Raw genomic sequence first — 20,626 nt, 5'->3', positions numbered from 1 at the left:
CACCCAGCTTTACGTAACCCCCTTGCATGCAGTTGCTCAGCCTCGCTGACTTCACTGTCACAATGGGTGGGTATTATCTGCCTACTTGAACTTGTAGGATTTCATGCTTGGTCAGCAGAGAGTCCAAGGTGCCACAGTAAGCTGCAAAATACACAGGCATCACCCTAAGGGCAGAGACTATTCCAATTTAGCAAAAGCATTCCACTGAAAAATCAACTGAGTCAGTCAAGTTGTGATGGTTGTAAAATGACAATCAAAACCTTGAGAAAGTTGGACTCTAAGAAGCCATAAACTGTCATTATCTTAATTTGGACTACTCCCTTACATTTCGATGAAACATTACATCACCCCTAATTATTTCCTCTAATTAGTCTCCAGATAAAGGTAAAAAAATTGCCAGGATAAGTTATTTTCAAGACTAATTTGAACATCTACATATTTTCCCTCCATCTGAGTTCTAGCATCCTCATCCACAATGTATAAAAGAAGCCTTCCTCCAGCTTGGCCTGCACTAGACACCAGGCAAACATCCCCTCAGGTCCCACAGACATACCTCAGACCTGCAAGTATGCTCCACTAGTATACCACCTAGTATGGCTCTGCAAGGCACAGCTAACCAACAGCCCATCCATGTCAGCCTAATGGTACCAAGGCTAGGCTTGATTCTGCAGCAGAATCCTCTCTCAAGGCTTTAAGAGAAAAGTAAAGTACTAAAGTGTAAATGTTTTGGATCAATAAAAAGCACTGGCCTGTAAATTGGTCAGACATAATACCTACAGTTCTGGTTACTAATTTAAGGTGGAGTTTACAACAGTAGCTGTGTGCTCCGGGGCACTTTTAAACCACAGGACGTGCTTACAGAGGTATACTACACTTTTATTAATATCCACATCTTACTTCAGGACATTCAGTCAGAAGTGATGCTGGAAAGATAATAGATTTTTTCATTATGATTTTATTCCACTGTTTTCACAATGTGGTGTTCTCTTTAGAGAAATTCTAGTAAAATCATGCCTAGACTTTTGCAGGAAGACTTTCCTTGGTGAAGGGTAACTTCTCTGTTCATGTCACTAGGGGGAAAAAAAATTAGCCTACAGACAAAACTATTAGAAAATGAAAGGGAAAAAACCCTAAAACTGCATTTTTGGCCATTTAAGGCTATGAACTGAGAAAGAATGAAGAATGTGTTTTATATCAAAAACAAAATGAAATTTTCATATTGTTAAAAGCAGGAAGATTTGTCATTTTTAAGTATTTGTCTGTAAACTGTTTCACTGTAACTAAGGCCCTAATCCAGAATGTTGTATCATACCTAGCAATAAACTGCTTACAGATGCTCCTAAAGACAACTGGCATGCTGAACTTGCCATTAAACTCCTCCCTCTGCCCATACACAAGAGAAAGTGCTATAGAGAGAACATAATATCAAAGATAAGTTTCTTTTCTTCCTCAGATTTTACCACTGCCTTGGTGCTAGGATTGCTCAAGATGTATTATCTAATGTCTCTATCCACCTACAGCCAACACAGTTCCTGTAATGGGCTGTAATGTAATGGCATCAAGCCAGCTTGCACCTTTCAGGCAGTGTCAGTAGGTATGGCATGCTTATGCTGTCGAGTACCAAACACATTCACTGATGATGAACATGCTAGAATATGGGTGACAGCAGCTGTGGGTGAAGCTTGCTATTACAGCCACTTCACACAGCACTACTGTTCCTTACCTCCTTTCTCAGTTTTGCAGAGGAACCATATGAGCTCTTCTGTGTCAGGTGTTACCCCTTGACATGTAAGGCACAGGTCTATTGGGCTCTATCGGGCTGCTGCAAGATTAGCACTGTAGGCTTCTATCCTAGGTAAGATGCCATTAGAACCAAATAGCTTTTCCTCAAACCACTTTCATGAGAACTAAACACTAAATCCTCTGATTTTTGTCATCTCTCATTCTAGGTGCTTATCAAAATAGCTAGTCAAGCAAAGGTATTACTGTCATGCTGCATTGCCTTGGGTAACAGCAACCTGTCTCTGTATCACTGCAAGTCATTTAATACTTGTACAAAAAGATTAACTGGACTTGTCTGGAAATGAGTCTTATTTGGGAAACTACTTCTCTCATATGCACACATTTGGATCATACGAACAACTGTACTCATCAACTCTTCCACTTGCTATATACTTTTTATATAAACATGCAACAGATGACAGTTACTTCCCAGTAATTAAGCCACACAGAAGATTTCCAAGAATAATTAGTTTAGCAGACACTCCAGGAACTGTCAACATGACATACTTGAAGCTACACAACACTACTCTAAAGGAGTCAAGTTTTGTCTCCAGAAGCTCTCCTTTACAGCACAAGTTCATATTTGTACCATAAGCCCAGTTAGAAAGGTGTTTTTAATGAGCTAATGTTAGAACTCAATTTTTCAATGTACAGGTTTTATAGGAAATGGTTTTCCAGACTGATAATCTGTGAGAGGACATAGTAAATCCTCCCAATGCCTCTTTCAGAAAACAATCCAGGGACAGGACGCTATAGACTATAACCTCTGCCTCTTATGCTAGACCTCAGTACTTGAGCTATTTATTCTCCCACCCACTTCCCTGTTCTTTCACTTAACTGCTCTTTGGAGCAGTGAGGCTTCCACTGGCTGCATCCCACAGGCTCAGACTCAACAGTTGCCCTGGCCACTTCTGCATCTCATTCCAAAAGGTTCATCTATCCTACACTCTTTTTGTGTGAAAAGAGCTTCTCTCCAGTCCTTCTGTGTTCATCCTGCTGCACCCACTGCCTTCATTTGCTGCTATTACAAACCTTGAATATGATATCTGCTCATTCTAGGACCAAAAGGCAGTGGGCTAAATAGTCTTCAGCCTTCCCAGTTCTCTCACAGAAGAACAATTCAACAATATGAACTTCTTTGAGAAAGAGTAGGAATAGCAGCCCAACTTAAGCACCTGCATGACCCTAGCCCCAGATTGGCAAGGGTGCTTACACCAGCTCAGAGCTGCTGCAGGCTGACTGCTCTCATCACCACATCCATCTTTTCTCCTAGATGTGGTTCACAGCGGTCCATTTGAAAAGCAACCAGGAGAGGAGGTACGTGGCCTTGTAGTTAAAAAAGCCTTCACTCTGTTTTGGGCTAGTTTTTCCTCTCCTGTGAGGGAGACCACTCCTTGAAACTTTCACATACAGAGATTAACTTAACATACTGTGTTCTGCAGACATAATGTTATCAGTCCTGCAGATGAGACAACTGACATAAACAGAGTCCACTCTAAAATCCTAAACCTCACCTAAAGCAAATTAACTGCTCCCCTTATTTTCACTTGAGAGCGTTTAGATTACACTTCTTGACTGTCACTGCTAGGATGTGATCTGGCCAGTGGTTCACAGCTACATCCTCACTGTAAAAGGAAGAATGAAACACTGTCTGTGCTGCTTGCTGGTCACTTGAAAGATGTATTCCAGTATTTCTCAAGCATCATTTCAGAAGCACATCAAATGATTCTGTTTTTCAGAAAATAAATATGTAGTCTTAAAATCTCCTAGAAGATCCAGGGACTCATTTAGAGGGGAACAAAGTAGCTTCTTGGTACAATGGTGAGTAGCAGGTTCCTTCAAAAAAAGAGGCTGTAGAGCATACCTGATCTTTTCATTCTTAAATAAGCAAGACAAAACCAAGCTGCTACCCACTTCTGATACAACCTTCATCCAGCCAATCATTCCTGTCTAGATGTTTATTACAAGTAAAATTCTGTAAAACAAACACAAAGGAGTAAAGACTTCCTGAAGAGGCCAGTAAACAACCTGCAAATGTGAAAGAAAATTAATCACTTCTCCGGAAGCTTTTTTTTTTTTAGTTCATAGTTAGATGAGTAAGTTACATAGCACCATCTTAGATGCTAAGAAGAATAAAAGATTCCTGCTTTTTGAGAGGTTTTTCTCCTAAGTTCCAGAACTAAGTAAATTGGTTTATCATTTAAAACAAACCCTCTCATTAGTCTCAGCAGGTTTAGGCTCAAGCTCAAATTTATTTGTAGCTTACAGAGTTTTCATTTTCCTCTGCTGCATCAGGTTTGGTGTGCACTTGGAAAATGCCAACTGCTTGCTCTACCTAAGGGTTACAAGAGCCTTCTTGGAACTCAGGCACCTAAAGAAGCAGCAGAGAAAAATACAAGCAGAAAACAACCCTTATCAGTAACATCATCTCTTCTGGACCGGTGCACAGCCTCCTGACTCCTTTGCTCCTCTTGGCTTTTCAACCTATAGCTTCACTATCACCACAAATTAAACTTACCAAGTTAGGAAAGTCAATGACAGAAGATGAAATCTTACCATGGAAAAAGCTGAGTAATAATTTACTCTGTATGTGAAAAACTGAAAACATTTACTAGTTAAATAGGTCAGAGAACAGCAGTTGAGAGTGCTAAAATTGTTAAAATATGTTGGGGTCCTCAACAACTGGATTCAAAGCTGTTTCTTTTATAAAAACCACCAATGAGGAGCAAAAAAAATTTGGCAACCTGAATTTTTAATTTTGAACCATGCTCTGGAACTGGTAGATATGAATTAAGATCTGCTGACAAATACCAAGATAAAGTACTAAAACACTCCGGCTGTCCTTTGGAACCCAATGATCTCAGCAATTTGCAGTTAGTTCAGCCACAGACAATATTTTTACAGATTTCTACTATTTCTGCATTTGACAGGTAGAAAAACTAGTAGAGTGGGAAATTCACTGATTTGCATAAGTTACAATGAAGTCTATGGTAGTTGAAAGCCAACTCTATTTTGGCTGCCAGGCCTACACTTGATTCAAGAGACTCTTCTCTATTCTCTGTCTTGAATTGGAGAGTGTTCCTTGATTTGGAAACTCCTTGTACAACTCCCATCCCAGTGAACACAAAGAAGACATCCAGTTTTAAACATATTTCAATTGTTTGCAGCTCATCTACATACATCTAAGACTGTAGTAATATTTCAAAGCTGTCTGAGCAGTGTGCTTCAAAGACCTCTCATAGTCAAACTATACATTTACAGTGCAGCAGGAAAGAGTCACCTCAAGTTTTTTGAGGTCTCTGAGCTCCTGAACGAGTGTTGAGCATACAGCATCAACATGAGACATTTTGAATAAACAATTTAATTTCCTGAAGTATTTGAGAGGAGGGAAAAAAAGCAAAGAAACAATTTTCATATTCAAAGACACATAGAGAATGGGAGGAGAGGGGGGTGGTGTTAACTCTTTAATAGATTTAGTTTAATCAAAGGGAGGTCAAGTTTTACTGAAAGAGAGCTTTTGTCCTTGTTCTTATAGAAAGCTTCAACAATTATCCCCTTGAAGTCAAAGTGTCTGCTGAAGACATCTCCACACAGACATTACTGTTTTAAAGACAAAAGAAAAGTAACTAAAAACATTCTCCAGCACAAGCCTTCCTTTACTATAATACCAGCAGCACCGCTAGGCTGCCCCATTCTGCCTAGATAGAGCCCCAAACAACTGCCAATCTACTTAATGGGAGAGGGAACAGGCAGATTTTGTATGGGTTACATGCATTTTCCAGAAACAAACATTTTGTGTTTCAGGTTTCACTTCCAGCAGCACAAGTGTGCTAAAAACGTATTCTTACAGAGAGCTTTCACACCCACATAGCAGTCATCACAAGAAAAGGTTGCAGCAGCACTAGCAAGTAACAGGAAACTCAAATACTATACTTGGGTCGACAAAAACACTTCAAATTATACTACAGGATACTTCCCTGGGCCAAGGAGGCATTCAGAATACTTTCAATGGCATTGTGGTTGCATGCTTTAATTACTACCTACCATGCTTTTGATTCTTGGCCATCAATCCTTGTTATCAAGCCATTACATCTTTTAAGTGCCTGCTTTAAGTAGTTACAGTACAACAAAGCAAGAACAAACCAGCAAGAGAAGTCCATGTGTTGACTGTAGGTTTGCCACTGAACTTGTGCCACTGAGCAAATCCAATTCCATTCCTGTCTCTCAGGCTTTCCACTAAAAAACATTTAAATCTGAACACCACATAATATTCAGTTCCCAAGGAATTCAACTACAGAGATTTACAGCAGCTTCAGAGGCAGCTGGATTAGGCCAAGGTCTGCAAACATACTCAGCTCTCACTAAGGTCAAGAAAACTCAGCATTTTAACAAACAAGAGCTTTTGAGAGTCTCAGCCTAATTCATACGCAAGGAGTATAATTTTAGGAATAAACACTAGTACAAAGAACTTGACCTCCATCTAATTCATCTACAGAACAACAGATTTAGAGATCTTGATCTTGCACATCAGGAAATAGCTTTGCCTCAGAAGAAATCTGTGGTAAAGCTGCCTCAGAGTAAGTTACTTTGTTTCCAAATTCTTTGTCCAAACTGCAAACCAAGCATATTAATTAAGGTTTCCTAATTGCAGTTAGTATAATTTGGGGTAGGGGGATGGGAGGAAACATGCTTTTCCACAGTCCAGTGGTATCAAAGCTGGCAAAGACAGAAAAGTAACTTTAAAAATACATGTTAGCTGTAGTAACTCTCTACCACTGTTCTCTGGTTTCAGAAACACATTTTCCTGTTTGAAGAAAGCCCTCCTGTCTGGTTCTGCAGATCTCTTTCACAAACACGGGAAACCAGGAACAAGGGAAAATTGGGGAAATTACTTGTTAATAGATAAACAGCCACAGCAAGTCAGACTGAAGATCCAACCTACTCTGCCTCTAGTGTGACTATCTGCTTTGCTCTACAGCCAAAGACACAAAAGAATCATCACAAAATATTGTTTTTCTTCAGTGAATTCTTGCAATCAGAGCTACAATATTTCATGACCACTGCAACAATACTAGAGGAAAACCTGCCACAAAAGAAGGAGATCAAGCATTACATTTTAATAGATTATTCAAGAAAAATGACAGATCAAATCACAGCACAAAGATCTTGTGCCAACCCCTACTCAAACAATACCTATTGTGAGCCAAGATGCACCACTATGCTGATCAGGAAACTACTTTACACAGAAGCACAAAAAATGAGAAAAGCTACTAGAAAAGCTCACGGTAAGCACAGTACACATGGAAGTGTAGTCTGCTGCAAGCATAATTCTGTACTATGCAACCGAGTTTATTTTACTTAAAGGCAAATGACAAAGCTCCCCATTGACCTTTCTCATTCCATCACTCTGGCTCCTTCCAGCATCATTTTGGGCTCGAAATGTCAGATTCCTAGTTGACTCAAATGAGTACTTACATCCCAGCAGTGTCTTAGAAACATTCACAATTACAACACAGCAGCCAACCAACATCAATCAGGCAAAATCTTCTCTACTCTCCAGAGTCTTTTCAGGGAGACATGAGCTTATATGCTAAAGACTGATGTAGTTTGATTACAATACTCAGAACCAGAGATAACCTGTTATATACTTTAAGGACAAGCATGAGAGGCTTTAAACTACATTAAGACCAGACAGTATTAAGGTTCACTTATTTTTCTGGGGAAAAAAGGCAAGTTCTGATCCACTGGAGAGCTCTACCTTGAGGTGCAATGCCATTTGAAAATACACAATCCATCACCAGTAAGCAACACAAGTGATGAAGACCAATGCCCTACAGCATATAGAAAGAGCGAAGCTACGATCTCATTGCACTAAAAAAAGAATCAGAAGGGAAACTAGCTAAAGAGTTCTTGAAACAATGATAGCCCCAAACAAAAGCGACTTAAACAGGGGGATGTCTATCACCAAGATTGCTTACTCTACTGAATTGTGAATAAAAATAAATTCAAAGCACAAATTCTCCCAGATGCTGAGAACTGAGGGCCTAAAATAGCATCAGAAAGAGAAACAAAAAGAAAATGGAGCTTCAATCTCCTATCTAGCAGCAAGTCAGTACTTTCTGTTCCTGAAAGCATGCTAAAATTTTGGTTCTATAAAGGCCAGGAAAAGGTTAAAAACCCCCTCTCTCTTCAAAATTTACTCCAGTCTGGATAGAGACTCTGGACTTTGATCTATTCCTTGAGACAGAAGGAAAAGTTAAACCAAAATATCAAGCCCCAAAGCCAAGATATAACCCTATCCAACACTCATCCACCTGTAAATAGATCTCTTTTCTCTATATAGCCCCAGCTAGTACTTGCAATCCATGCAACCAGGAACGGCTACACCGTAGCACAAACCATTTTCTCTCCATGGATTAAACCAGATTTAAAAGTTGGCAGTTTTGAAAAACTAAACCTTCCGCTAAATGACAAAGGGTGCTGCTCTATTTTATCAACTCCTACTCTTTGCACAGGACAAAGTGCTCCAACCCTATGTTCTAGCAACAATATGTCTACCTTTTTTCTCTTACACTTCCCTTTTTCTGCCATATATAGGGCCCAGGTCAGCACATAAAAATACTTTCCTCCTTTTCCTCCCACATCAGCCCTTCATCAAAATAGACTTGCCTAGTTTCTTTTTCCCTTTCTTCCCTCACATACACTTAAACACACTTTTACACGAGTTTTCTTTCAGTACTTGAAAACTACCAGACTGACAGCTCCAGTGAATTAAGCTCCCTCTTTGTCGGCAAAACAAGAGCAGCACCACAGGCAACCTCAGAACAAGCTCCCTCTATCCTCCTCTTCCCACGCCTCCAACTAGCAAGCATATCTGAATGCTGAGTTTCACACATCACTGTCTTACCAAGGGGCTTCCTAAAGACTGTTTGATAACATATTTTACCCAAACTACCTCCAGGTCACTAATGTTAAAGCCTCATGATGTTTCCATCAAACATTTTGACATATTATTGGCACACACCTGTGCCAGACAGCACAGTAGCACCAAAATCACAAGGTTGGTCTGAGCGCATGCAAGTCTGTGTTTAAAGACTGACTAGCAGCAAAAATCTATTTTAGACAACAGTATGAAAGAATGCTGAGTAGAAGCAACTCTTAAAGCCATACTTGAAAATACAGAAAGGCAATGTTAACTGAAAATCAACAGAAAATCTGGAAAATTGAATGCTCAAATATCAGACAAAAGACAGATGCAGATTTGATTTGGCATAAACGCTACAGAGACAAGGCTTCTGTCCCTGTTGCAGTATTAATATTGTACTTCAGAACTGAAGAGTGTACCTTGTCTATATTGCCACTTAACCTGGTCAGGCAATAAATGTGGCTCTAGACATTCTTCTCTCTTCTATTACAAGGAGTTTTGAGGTTCCTCAAAATCTTTCACTGTTGGTCCCAAGTCACAGGTTACCATGCACTAGATGAAATTAGAAGGTGGCTCCTCAGCTGTATCCAGCTTATAGTTCTTCCTCCCTCTTTTGCAAGCTTTTTTATTTTTAGCAAGAAAGCCTTTTCTTTTTGGGGAAGAACTTCTGACCTCTGAACTTCTTATGGTCTGACTGAAATGATTCATTTTTTTTACTTGGTCAAGAGCCAGAGTGTTTTTGTAAAATGGACAGTTATAGACACACCTAAAAATAAGTAATGACTATTCCTTTACAGGTTAAAAAAAACCACAAAAAAACAAAAAAAAACCCCACACACAATACAGCAGAAATAACTTTATATTTGCACATGTTTTATGCAGCAAAACTAGAGAATAGCCAACAAGCACTGACGGTCTCCTTATGTTCCTGTGATGCTAAGGATGGAAACAAGTTCAAAAATGCATTTAAAAGGTTTACATGGAGCATCTGTAGCTATTAAACATGGTATCATGGACACAACTGCTGCCACCAAGAGTCTGTAAAGCAGCAACTGATAGAAGGTAAGAGGAAGCCAAGGGGAAGGTGAGCACATTTGCTCTGTGCCTCGTTCTGTCTCTAAACATCTGCTACAACCATTACTCAGGACCTGGATGGCCAGGTTCAGCTTTGTTTGGCTAGCCTCATGCTCTTCAGCTGGCCTGGCAAGCAAAAGACCTCTGTGCAGTTATGGCCTCTGCTACAAAAAACGTACTGATGAATTTGTGCAGGAGTAACCTCACCATTACCCCATGCTATCCTCTCATCCTTCAAATGGCAGCAAGGACAGCCCACACTAGCTGCACCAGTACCAGACTACAGCGAGAGCAGCAGAGAGTTGCATTTGCAGCCTGTAAAGTCTCCTGAACTGAGATGGCTTTTTGTAATACAAGGAACAGCATGTTCCTTAACATAGAATCATCTATGTGCAACTGTGTGACGTGCAGACACAGCTAAAGAGCAACAGCTATCAGTATTTACAGTCATCTCTGTGGGGTTTTTTTTTTTTGTTTGGTTTGTTTGTTTGTTTAGCTACAAGGAAATAACCAAGATTCAGATTGAAACATACATGCTTAAGAAATAAGATCCCTGATCAGGTGTAAATGTTCATTGCTGGACTAAAACATAGCTTATTGCTGAAACAGGGAGTGTTTCATAGCTCACCAAGACAAATGACGACACTTGCTATCCTTGTAGTGAGACCAGGTTGACAAGATAAAGAATAAGCCTAGTCATTACACCAATTCTTTTAATCAAGAAAGTCATTTTAGAATGGCATGGAGAGCACTGTGGCTGCTGATGAGGCAGGCGTGGCATGTCACAAGTGGACCTTTACGATATCTTTTCCTTCCAGGGCCATTAATCACCCCAGACATCATCTATTCTATCAGCTTGCCCCAACCAGTTGCCCCAATGCACAGATAACTTTATCAGGGTTAGGCAGTGAGAGTCATTACTAAGCACTACCAACATGCAGTGTCAAAGGCCTCATTTCCAAAGAACTCTGAGCTATTTCCTCCTGCTGTAAGAAAAGACATTATACTACTAGTACTTCAACTACATGTACTTAACCATGCACAACGTTGTGGGAAAAATCACAGAAAGTAAAAGAAATCATCAGCACTTTAGGAACATATGATTTCAGCAAAGAATAACAATGTTGCTTATGGCCAAACCGGATCTCTTAAAGCACTGATTTTCAATCCCTTGGCATTCTTCAAGGGGGAGATACTGTCTCTACGTGCAGGCACCTTTGTGGTGTGGTCTGAGAGGACAAACATGGAGCTCCAGAACAATGGCCAACAGTATCCCAACTTTGCAGCTAAGGTTTTGTACTTTATCTTTTGTTACAGACATGTCTCATTCAAGTATTTTTCCTCCACTGCCAGCAGCACCATGGAGAATTCAGTTTCAGGGACTCTTGATCCAGAACAAACATCTAGAACCAATGCTCTACAGAGGGAATGGACTCTTCTAAAGATGGCTTGTTCACAAGGAGGAAGAAAAAGCCTGTGAGTGTGATAAAGGGTGAAAATAAATTTTTTAGAGGAGGAACAACTAATTTCAAATTCTTCCAAGGAAGCAGGCTTGACTCAGCAGTATGTGACATGACAAAATGAGACACGCTATGAATCTCCACTGTTATCTGATGTGAGAAGATTAAACAGCTCAACATGAATTGAACTTACTTACAAATTCTGGGCCTGGCTCTGCCAATTAGTTTCCTAAAAGTACCATCAGATCTAGAAACCTCTTTCTTCACTCTAGAGATCACACCTCTGAGAGCCCTCAATGACCTCAATAAATACACATCCTCCTGCCTGCACAGTAGCCTGGCTGTGGGAAGGAGCAGACTTCTGCTTTGGTTCCCAATTCACAGGAATTATTTGACAGAATTTGTTTGCGTGGCAATCACATTCCAGCCAAAATAGGTCAAACTGCAGTTGAGAGGAAAGAGAACCATAACTAGGGATGTTTTACTTGGAACTAAAGAACATTCCCCCTTCAATAAACTCAGTCATTTCAAAAGCTATTCTTAATAGTATGTGGTTGTCCTCCAAATAGGTTTCCTCTGTAGAGAGAGAATACTAACTAGTATTTGTGTAGTATTTGGACAGTATGGAAGTATTTAGTTTCCTCTTTGATCATATAACGGACATACCTCCACCTGAGGAGAGTTAAATTCCATCAGTACAAAACAAACCATTGCTTCAAGGACTGAACTCAAAAATTAGAAGGACAACCAGACAGAAGAGGGTTTGTTCCACAGCACTATAGCACAGATGTGCCCAGCACAGGTGATTATTTTATCTGTTTCATGCTTATTTTAGTGTGTTACATGTGCCTTGCTTCCTTGGAACGTGTTCAAGAATGTCACCTCACCAAAAACTGTCAACTGTTGAGATGAAGAGCACATCATCTGGTCAGTATCAGGAGATATGCTGTCCATTAGTGCTTCCCAGGTGCAGTACATTACAGGGGAGCAAACGTTCTGTCACTTTTGACAACCTGTCAGGCTGAGCCTATATATTTGAAAAAGCTGCACACATGTAGATTATGTGCCTGAGCCGTGACTCCTGAATGTGCAATGGGACTTCAAACTACTTAGCATACAAAAAAACATCTGTTTCTCAGGCACTATTAAAGATTGGACCAAACCAGGGACAGCAGTGACATCAGAAGAGGTCAGCATCTCTGCCTCCAAACAAGACCACAGGCCCATGTCATTTCCAGCATTTTTGTCCAAGCTGGTATTAGAAGTTTCAAGCAACAAAATCCACTGTCTACCTGGACAACCACAGCATCTTTCCACTTACCTATCATCCCTCTTTGGTACAACTGAAGCCCACTACTTCTTGTTCTACCTGCAATGGAACTCTGGAATACACTCTTTCTTGGGAGGGTGGGGACAGTTGTTTTTTTCTTTTTTTTTTGCTACAACAGCTTTTTACAGTGTTCAAAGAGCCATCTCCAGCCTCCTCCTCTTTATGTTGAATAACATAGTACAACAGATCATATTTTAAAGACCTCCGATACTTCTTACCACTCTCTTCTGAGCACTTTCCAGCTGATCTGTTTTCCCCTTGAAATGCTGTGCCCCAAACCAAAGGCAGCAAGTGAGGCTGGTGCTGCAGCAGCCTTATCAGTGCCCTGCAGAAAGGAGGCATTACTTTCTGTGCCTCACAGGCTTTGCTCCAACTTACTTGCCCCAAGATGACGTTTGGTTTTTTTACCCTTTGGCAACACTGTCAAATTGTATTCAGTCTGCAATCTGCAGAAGAATGCAGATCATTCTCTGAAGAGCTGCCACCTGACCAAGCTTATTATTCTTCCTTGCTATATATCAGTTCAAACAGGTTGTGGTAAAGGGATGTACCAGAAGGAGGACACAAACTTCCTGAAGTGGAGTTAAATGATTGCTAGATCACAAAACAGAGTGGCTCTGAAAAGGTGATTGTGCTACACAGCTGCTCTCTGTGTTCTCATGAAATGGTTCTGCAGAAGGAATGCTGAAGACTTTTTTTTTTGAGAAGGATGCCTACCACCGAGTCCTCTCCAACATTAAGAAACCACACATATATCCAGTTCTTCTGGGACATAAAGTCTTCTCTACAGACTACTAGAATCAAAAACAGGAACCCAGAAACACAGTGAACTTTTCCTCTGAGAAATACATGGGGGGTTTTTGCAACTACGCTCAGTACTTTTTCACGGCTTTATATAACTTCTACTATTAGGCTTGCTGTAAGTCTTTGTAAAAGACAGCGTCGAAGAAACTTACCCACCCAGCCAGCCCCCAGTTACTCATCATGATACAGTATTTCAGGCTAACACAAGCAACAATGGGAGCTATTGATCAACGCATATATGGGGTTTTTTTATGGCTTTTAAAGCTGTAAAAGCTAACTGGCACAAGACAGACATTTAACAGAAGTTGTATTTAGAGGTTTTTGTGGGGAATTGGGGTTAAAAAAAATCCCCTGTAAGTTCTTCCTGGAAAAAATAATGCAATATATTTCATGGCCTGCTATATAAAGCAACAGATTAATTTAATACCCTCAAACCAGTATTATTCTTAAATCTATCTTAATGCCCATGTTTATGTTCCTGTACACAGGCTACGGCATACAAGAGACTGTAAATAAAGTTTAGAAAAGAGAACCATACAGATCTACAACACTAACAGCAGAGTTTACCATTTTATGGTAGATATACTAAACAGAGTAGTTTCATAGCCATGTTAAAAGAACGCTTAATTATCCATCACTGAACTAAAATAGGCAGAAGTTGAAGAATCAATTTAGCTTAAAGAAAAAAAAAACCATGAACAAGTTTGAGTCATGTACAAGTTTAAATTTGGCATACTAATACTTTGGTAGGAAAAAAAATCATTGGTTGCTATGTTCAGCAGATCGATCTGGTATCAGCATTAAAAAAAGCTTCACCTTAACTCAGTCAAAAAAAACTACAAAAACAAAAACCCAGAAAGTGAGCCACCATAGTGAACTGTAATAGCCAAATGGTCTTCAGCACAGGTGACATGCTCTAACAGGAGCAAAGGAAAGTACATCCCCTTGTATAAAACAAAAACCAAGCCCGGTTGAACTGATGCAGATAGCAATTCAAGAACAGGGTCTCAAATTTCAGAACAGTCTTCAGCAGTGGGTAGCACCTAGAAATCCAAACCAGACTAAGAAGCCTTAGCTTCTCATGTGTCAATGAACGTTATCAGTTTGTTACGGATAATCTCCAAAGGAGGGAAGATGACAAGTGGGCTTTCTCACTAAAAATCAAGACAGGTGGGCTTTACTAGTCGGCATTCTCAATTACTCCATTTTGATTTTCTTTTGTGGGCAGAATTTGATTAACTCAGAATTTCTGTAATTTCCTAAGAACTTTTTCCTCCCAGATGGTCACCCTGCTTTTATGAAAAAAAAATACAGCACAATGAAATCTGACCATAAATAATCTGGACATTAGGATGTACAAGGACAGTTCTTCTGCCTGTCAAATTGCAGGATTTATCATGATATGGATCACCTCTTCAGGCAACTCTCAACTCCTTTGCTATTCATTTTCTATATGCTCTAAAGAGGAAACTCTGACTCATTGTGTATATAGCTACACAGAAAAGCTACCACATTACCATGCAAACTTGGAGTTGCACATATGAATGCTTTTCCCCAAAATAACATTCAGAATAGGGTAACTTGAATTATCTCCTCTTGGACAAAATATATTTCACTTCACCTCATATAACTGTAACTTACTTCACTGCCATAACTTTACTGCTTCCTGCCTCCGTGGCTCCTAGAAGAGCCTATACATAAAGATGACATGCAGAACAACTACCAAGGAAATGGAGACTTCTACACAGTGAACCACCTTTTATAAATGTCTGCACCTCACTAATGTGAAGCCATGCCAAACACACACGACTCCTTTTCTGAACAGGTAAGATGCATTTTTCTGTATACCACTCTTCATACGGCATAAACGGGAGTCTTTTTATTCAGTGTTCAGAGAGACCTGGCAGTACATCTCTGTGTGTACTTCAGAAAAGATAATATGGGTATCCAAGAGTCTTTAGCACCATCTGCAATTCACACTACAGCTCTGTCATACCTCTAATGGAATGAGCCATCCTCATCTCCCTAACCTTGTGCTAGTGCTTGTGCACATGCGTGGGACAAGCATTCCAAGGTCAATGTGATGAGCAGGGAACTGATTGGACTGAGCATTTTTTCCAACTGCATAACAACTAAACCCAGCTTGAGACACAGGGCAAGACCAAGCAGCTAGAGGAACAGTTCCTCGCAGCAGTGGCAGGGACATATAACAATGTGAGAACTACATATGTACATGACAAGCTACTAAATTCTCAGTCAGAAGTCCCTAGAAACTTTGCCTTACATTTTAGCAGTCTATAGATAAGCTGTATTTTGCCAGCTACCTAAAAGCTCTGACACTGTGCCATCACCTTGATGGAGCTGAACATAAAAGCTCACAGGAAAATCTACTTGAGATATACAAACCACACATTTGCAGGCCGCAGTCCCATAAAGTGAATTGTAGCTGCAGTATATATGCTAGCATGCAGATAATATTGTGTTCAACACAAAGCATGGTGTCCTATCAGCATCATTTAAGAGCACAGGAACTTGGCAATAGTAGCTTCTTCAATTGCCTCCTGGTTAATGAATTCACTAAGGAGATAAGAAGTCTGTACCAAATGTCCTGTTCCACACAGAAGAGCTCAATCGCACATCACAGTTTGAAGAAGGAAGTCCTCATATGAGCAAGGCTGAAATAGAGGCTTTCTTCTCCCCACTGGAACCATACTGGTGCACAGAAGGGAACATGGAAGTCTTCCTCCATAAACAATTTAAGTAGAAAGGAGTTGCTGGGTAGAACCAAAAACCACTGTGGGAAGCAGAGTGCAGAACTGAGTGAGGATGCACCTCATCTCAAAGGAATGCCCCTCCCACCGTGCTACAGGCATGGCATGAAGGATAGCTATCCTAGCACTTGAGAGGGAGCTTGCATTCCTGTCTATACAGAAGCGGCAGGTTCAGCCAGAGGACCAGAGCAAGTCTGGCCCTCCTTCAGTCTCCTTTGGGAGACATAAGCTGCAGGCTGGAAGCTCAGCTTCCAACTTGCCAGGCTAAATGATCTATCCTACAGGTCAACAGCTATCAAGATTCTATCCAAGGACTAGTGATCCTCTGCAACAGGCCTGTGAAACCACACTGCCTTTTTGCACACTATATCGCTCAGAAGCCTGAAATAGATGTAAAGCATTAAGGGCTGCAGTGGGCTGTAAGTCAGCAATTTGGGAACCACTGGTCTGGGCTATAAATGTGGAGTAGGTATCACCACTGACACTGCTTTCATCTTCTTGGGCTACATCTGGAAGGTACAGACAAGGTTGTTGAGCTCTATGAAGAATACAGTCCAGACAGATCATACGTAGCATGTCACAGTGAGGATCAAACACGCAGGTGAGCTCAAAGATCTTTGATGCAAAGAAAATGACCTTGTGGATATAAATCTTAAACAAAAGCCCAAAGACACTGTGTTCAGGAAGGGCAGTCACACCTGTCACCGGAACCTTACATAACCAAGTGAAAATTTTAAGAAGACGCAGCAGATATCTGTAAGTTCTCCAGTAGCAAAATGTCAGATGTCAGATGTCAAAAATTAACAGGGAAACCTATTGAAACCCAGTGGCCTAAATTTCACTTTAAAAATGGATACAAACAGGAAGTAAGTATTTAAGGTTCCTGCCTAGTCTTTATGGAGACCATAAAGGCAGGTCTGCCTATGCCCGAAAGCAGCACCTGAACTGCTAGTCCACTCACACTGGCACATGTCTCATTTCAGCTAGGACAATGCAACAACATTTCAGCTTAGAAGTGCTGCTGGACATAAAATCTGGAACCACTCTCTTAACAAACTGGTTTAACACTTAGTCTCTGAGAGGACAGTTCAAACAGATTTTGAAAAGTCTGTCCATGATCCCTTTAGGACACCAGTGCTTTGCACTAGAAGCAGCCACACCGACAGAATGTAAAGAAATGAAGATTTTTCTCAATCTAACAATCCTCTTGATCTAAACACAACATGCTTCAGGAGTTCATTGGGAGGCTTTCTCTTACTTTCCTGCATTACATAACTGCTCCGTTGCAAACCCATCCAAACAAAACTGAACTTTTTAGTCATCCAGAAAGTATATCCCTAGGCAAAAGGCAAATAAATTCCAAGTAACAATCACCATAAAGTACATAAAGTGGACTATGTGTCTGTCTGTCTACTCTAATGTATGAATCACTGTACAGGAATTAGCGTGTTTGCCTTATTTCCGATCATACACAATATTTCTGGTAAGATGTACGTTGAGCTTGGCACCACTTCTACAGCAACAAAAGCTTACAAACATACAAATAATCAAGTAGATATTCCGCACTAAATACTTCAAATCTTTGCCTAAATAAATACAGCTCTCCACTGGTGTTCATGGCAGTTACCAGGAAGGAAACTAGAGCATCCAAGATGCCAGTGCAATTTACTCCAATGACTGTACTAGTCTTTAAATCAAACATTTCAGTTCTACAGAAAGGCTAATATTAAATGCTTTTAAAAATATCAGAGCAAGACTGAACAGATATATCTATCCAACGTCTGTAAATGCTATTCAAAGTCAGCTTAGAGTATACTAAATGAGAAAGCCTAATTTTCATGAAGAAATTAGTAAAGTGTAGCAAGAGAGACACTTGGGGGTCAATTTCCACAGCACTGTGAGGACCTAACACTATTAATAAATTTGTACACTACACAGAGAAATTGTAGATCCATGTTATGTAACACAAGTGTAAGGAGTTTCTGAAGTAGGGGAAAATGAAGCAAAGATTTTAGTCAAAAAGGGAAACACAGATCATGGAAGACAGACAGAACAGCAGTTTTAGAGATTTCTAAACATAAGAATGTACAGCATATAACACCAAGAACAAAAGACAAATTTCTACAGAAAGCTTTTTATATATTTTCCGAGATTCCTCTTAGTTCCTAGGCATGAAAACCAGTCTACACCAAATCTATTCTAAGGCCCTAAAAAGGACATTTTTGTTATGGTTATTAAAGTGTATTTTTGAGCACCACAAAACCTGAAAATCTCTTAGGCAGTGAAACCTTAGCATTACTCATACAGAAGTATTTTGTTTGGAGAATCACATGAAATTTAAAAAGACATTAAACCAGAACCCATGTTAATATTAGCCTTTCTTTACTCTATACTTCAAAAAACTCTGTTAAGTTCTCCTGAAGTTTGACAGGGCAGATACTGAATGCCAAGAACACAAGCGGATGTAAAAACTTCTGTTGCTTTCTCAAAGTAGTTTTCTGTTTCTTCTGCCTCCTTCATCTTTACAGAAAGGAGCAAGTGCTGCCAAAAGAAATTTCACAGAGAATAGTGTTTTTAGCATGACATGCTTTAATAAAGTGTATTTAAGTCTCGCAAAAGACATTCTGCAAATTTTGAACCGACTTAATCAAAACCAGAACACAGACTACTTAAAGTATATACTTGTTATAAACTTACTAATAGTATGAAATAAATAAGAAAATGCTGCTATTCAGGTGCATGTGTCATAAGACCTTGGATCCATATGGAGTTTACACTTCCAATTAAAAAATTGTCTAATATACTCCATATATTATCCTCTAAGCCACTAAGATAAAGTCTAATTACAGCTTATCGAACTAACCTTTACCTCTGGGATTCAGAAAACACATGCAATTACACCATCTTCGGATTTCCCATTCATATTCAGGTGAATACAAGCTCACTAAGGGGTTCCAACACTCTAATTCTAAAGTGTTTTCACACAACATACAAGAAAGTTATTCCCGGTCATTTTACTCTTCATAATAACTTGGCTTCGGTTGCAAATCCTAGCAAGGTCTGCAGAGATCCAAAATTAGACTATTTCACCGAGAATACCTGAGAGCTGTCGGTTAGCAGTGGACAGATCCTTGCCCAGGTGGTAACCCAGGGCTGTGCCCTCACGCAGAGGCGCTGAGTGCCGCCCCGCACCGAGCTTCCTGGGAGCGTGCAGCAGCCGCCCAGGTGAGCGGCAGACTTCAGCCACGGCCCCGCGGGCACGGAGCGGGGCGCCCGGAGGGCATCGGCCAGCCCTGCCTGCCCTGGTGCTGGCGGGCAGAGCCCGCTGGAGGGAACCTCACACGGAGCACAAAACGCCAGAGGACCGCCGCAGGCCATGGGCAAGCCCGGAGCGGCCCGGCCCCGGCCCCAGCCCCATCCCGGGGCCGCCGCCCGCCCCAACTGCCTCGGCAGCCGCCCCGGCGCTCTCCGCGGCGCGGCGAGGGCCGCCTCCTTACCGGCACAGCTCGGCAAAGGCCTGGAAATTCAGCTTCCTGATCTTCTTCTCGCTCAGCCAGTAGCCCACCCGCTTCCCCTTCAGGAAGGTCTGCATGGTGCCGGCTCGGAGACGCGGCGGCCGCCTCGCGAGGAGGGAGATCAGCTCGGGACGGCGGGGGCAGCCCGGCTCCTGCTCGCACTCGGCGCCTGAGAAGCGACGGCTCTAAGAAGAGAAAGGAAAATCAGTTGATTGCCCGCGGAGGACGCCGGCGCTACCCACCACCCGCGCGCCCTGCGCCGCTGAACCGAGCCAGGCGCAGCCTCCGCCGGCGGCGAGGGGCGTGCAGCCCCCGGCAGGCCTTGCCCCGCATCGGGGGGCAGCCGCCGCGGCGGGCAGAGAAGGTGCCTCTGCCGGCGGGCAGCCGCTGCCCCCGCCAGCTCGCCCGCTGCCAGCCGAGCAGGCATGCCGCTGTCGCCCGCCGAGCGGCACCCGCCGCGCGCCCCGCCGCCCCTCTCCCGGGCCGCCTCCGCCCCACGGACCCCTCCGCCGAGTCGACACCGCGCTCGCCCGCTGCTGCTGCCGGTGCCGCGCTGCTGCTGCTGTTGCGGGGCCGCGGTGCTGCTGCAGCCGCTCAGCTCCCCATTTGCCCGCTATTCGCAGCCGCCTCTACTTCCTTCTCCTCCTCCGGCCCGTCCCCTCCTCTCCCCACTCCCAGCCCACAGCACAGGGGCGGGCGAGTGGGTGGGCGAGCGGCGGCAGGACACACCCGCCGCAGCTCGGCTCGAGCTGAGGGGCGCCGCCCGCGCCCGCCTCCGCGGGCATGGCTCCTGCCTGCCGCACTGCCGCCAGCAGGGGGCCGCAGGGGCCGCGCCGCCGCCTTAAAGAGGCAACGGCCCTGTCGGGGGCTGGCTCAGGGATGTGGCCGCGTGGCTCCGTTGAGAGCAACGCTCGGCCTGGCGTTGGTGCAGCCCTCGCCGCTGTCCCCTGCGGCTCTGCCTACTG

At 42.2% G+C, this 20,626-nt stretch overlaps 1 protein-coding gene across 1 annotated transcript in view; it reads right to left on the bottom strand.

Annotated features, from left to right (window-relative positions):
- The window catches only part of ITPK1 (inositol-tetrakisphosphate 1-kinase), a 153,325-nt gene extending 133,058 nt beyond the window's left edge, over positions 1–20,267 (bottom strand). Inside the window, exons 1-2 of the mRNA XM_061997805.1 lie at positions 20,164–20,267; positions 19,644–19,846 (exon numbers count right to left, since the gene is read on the bottom strand). Of these exons, the coding sequence (XP_061853789.1) occupies positions 19,644–19,738 (95 nt within the window). The 5' untranslated portion in view covers positions 19,739–19,846; positions 20,164–20,267. The remainder of the gene's footprint in view (positions 1–19,643; positions 19,847–20,163) is intronic.
- Positions 20,268–20,626: the final 359 nt, after the last annotated feature.

The sequence above is a fragment of the Colius striatus genome, chromosome 6 (assembly GCF_028858725.1).
Source record: "Colius striatus isolate bColStr4 chromosome 6, bColStr4.1.hap1, whole genome shotgun sequence".
Taxonomy (NCBI): Eukaryota; Metazoa; Chordata; class Aves; order Coliiformes; family Coliidae; genus Colius; species Colius striatus.
This window is presented reverse-complemented; position numbering and strand designations above follow the sequence as displayed.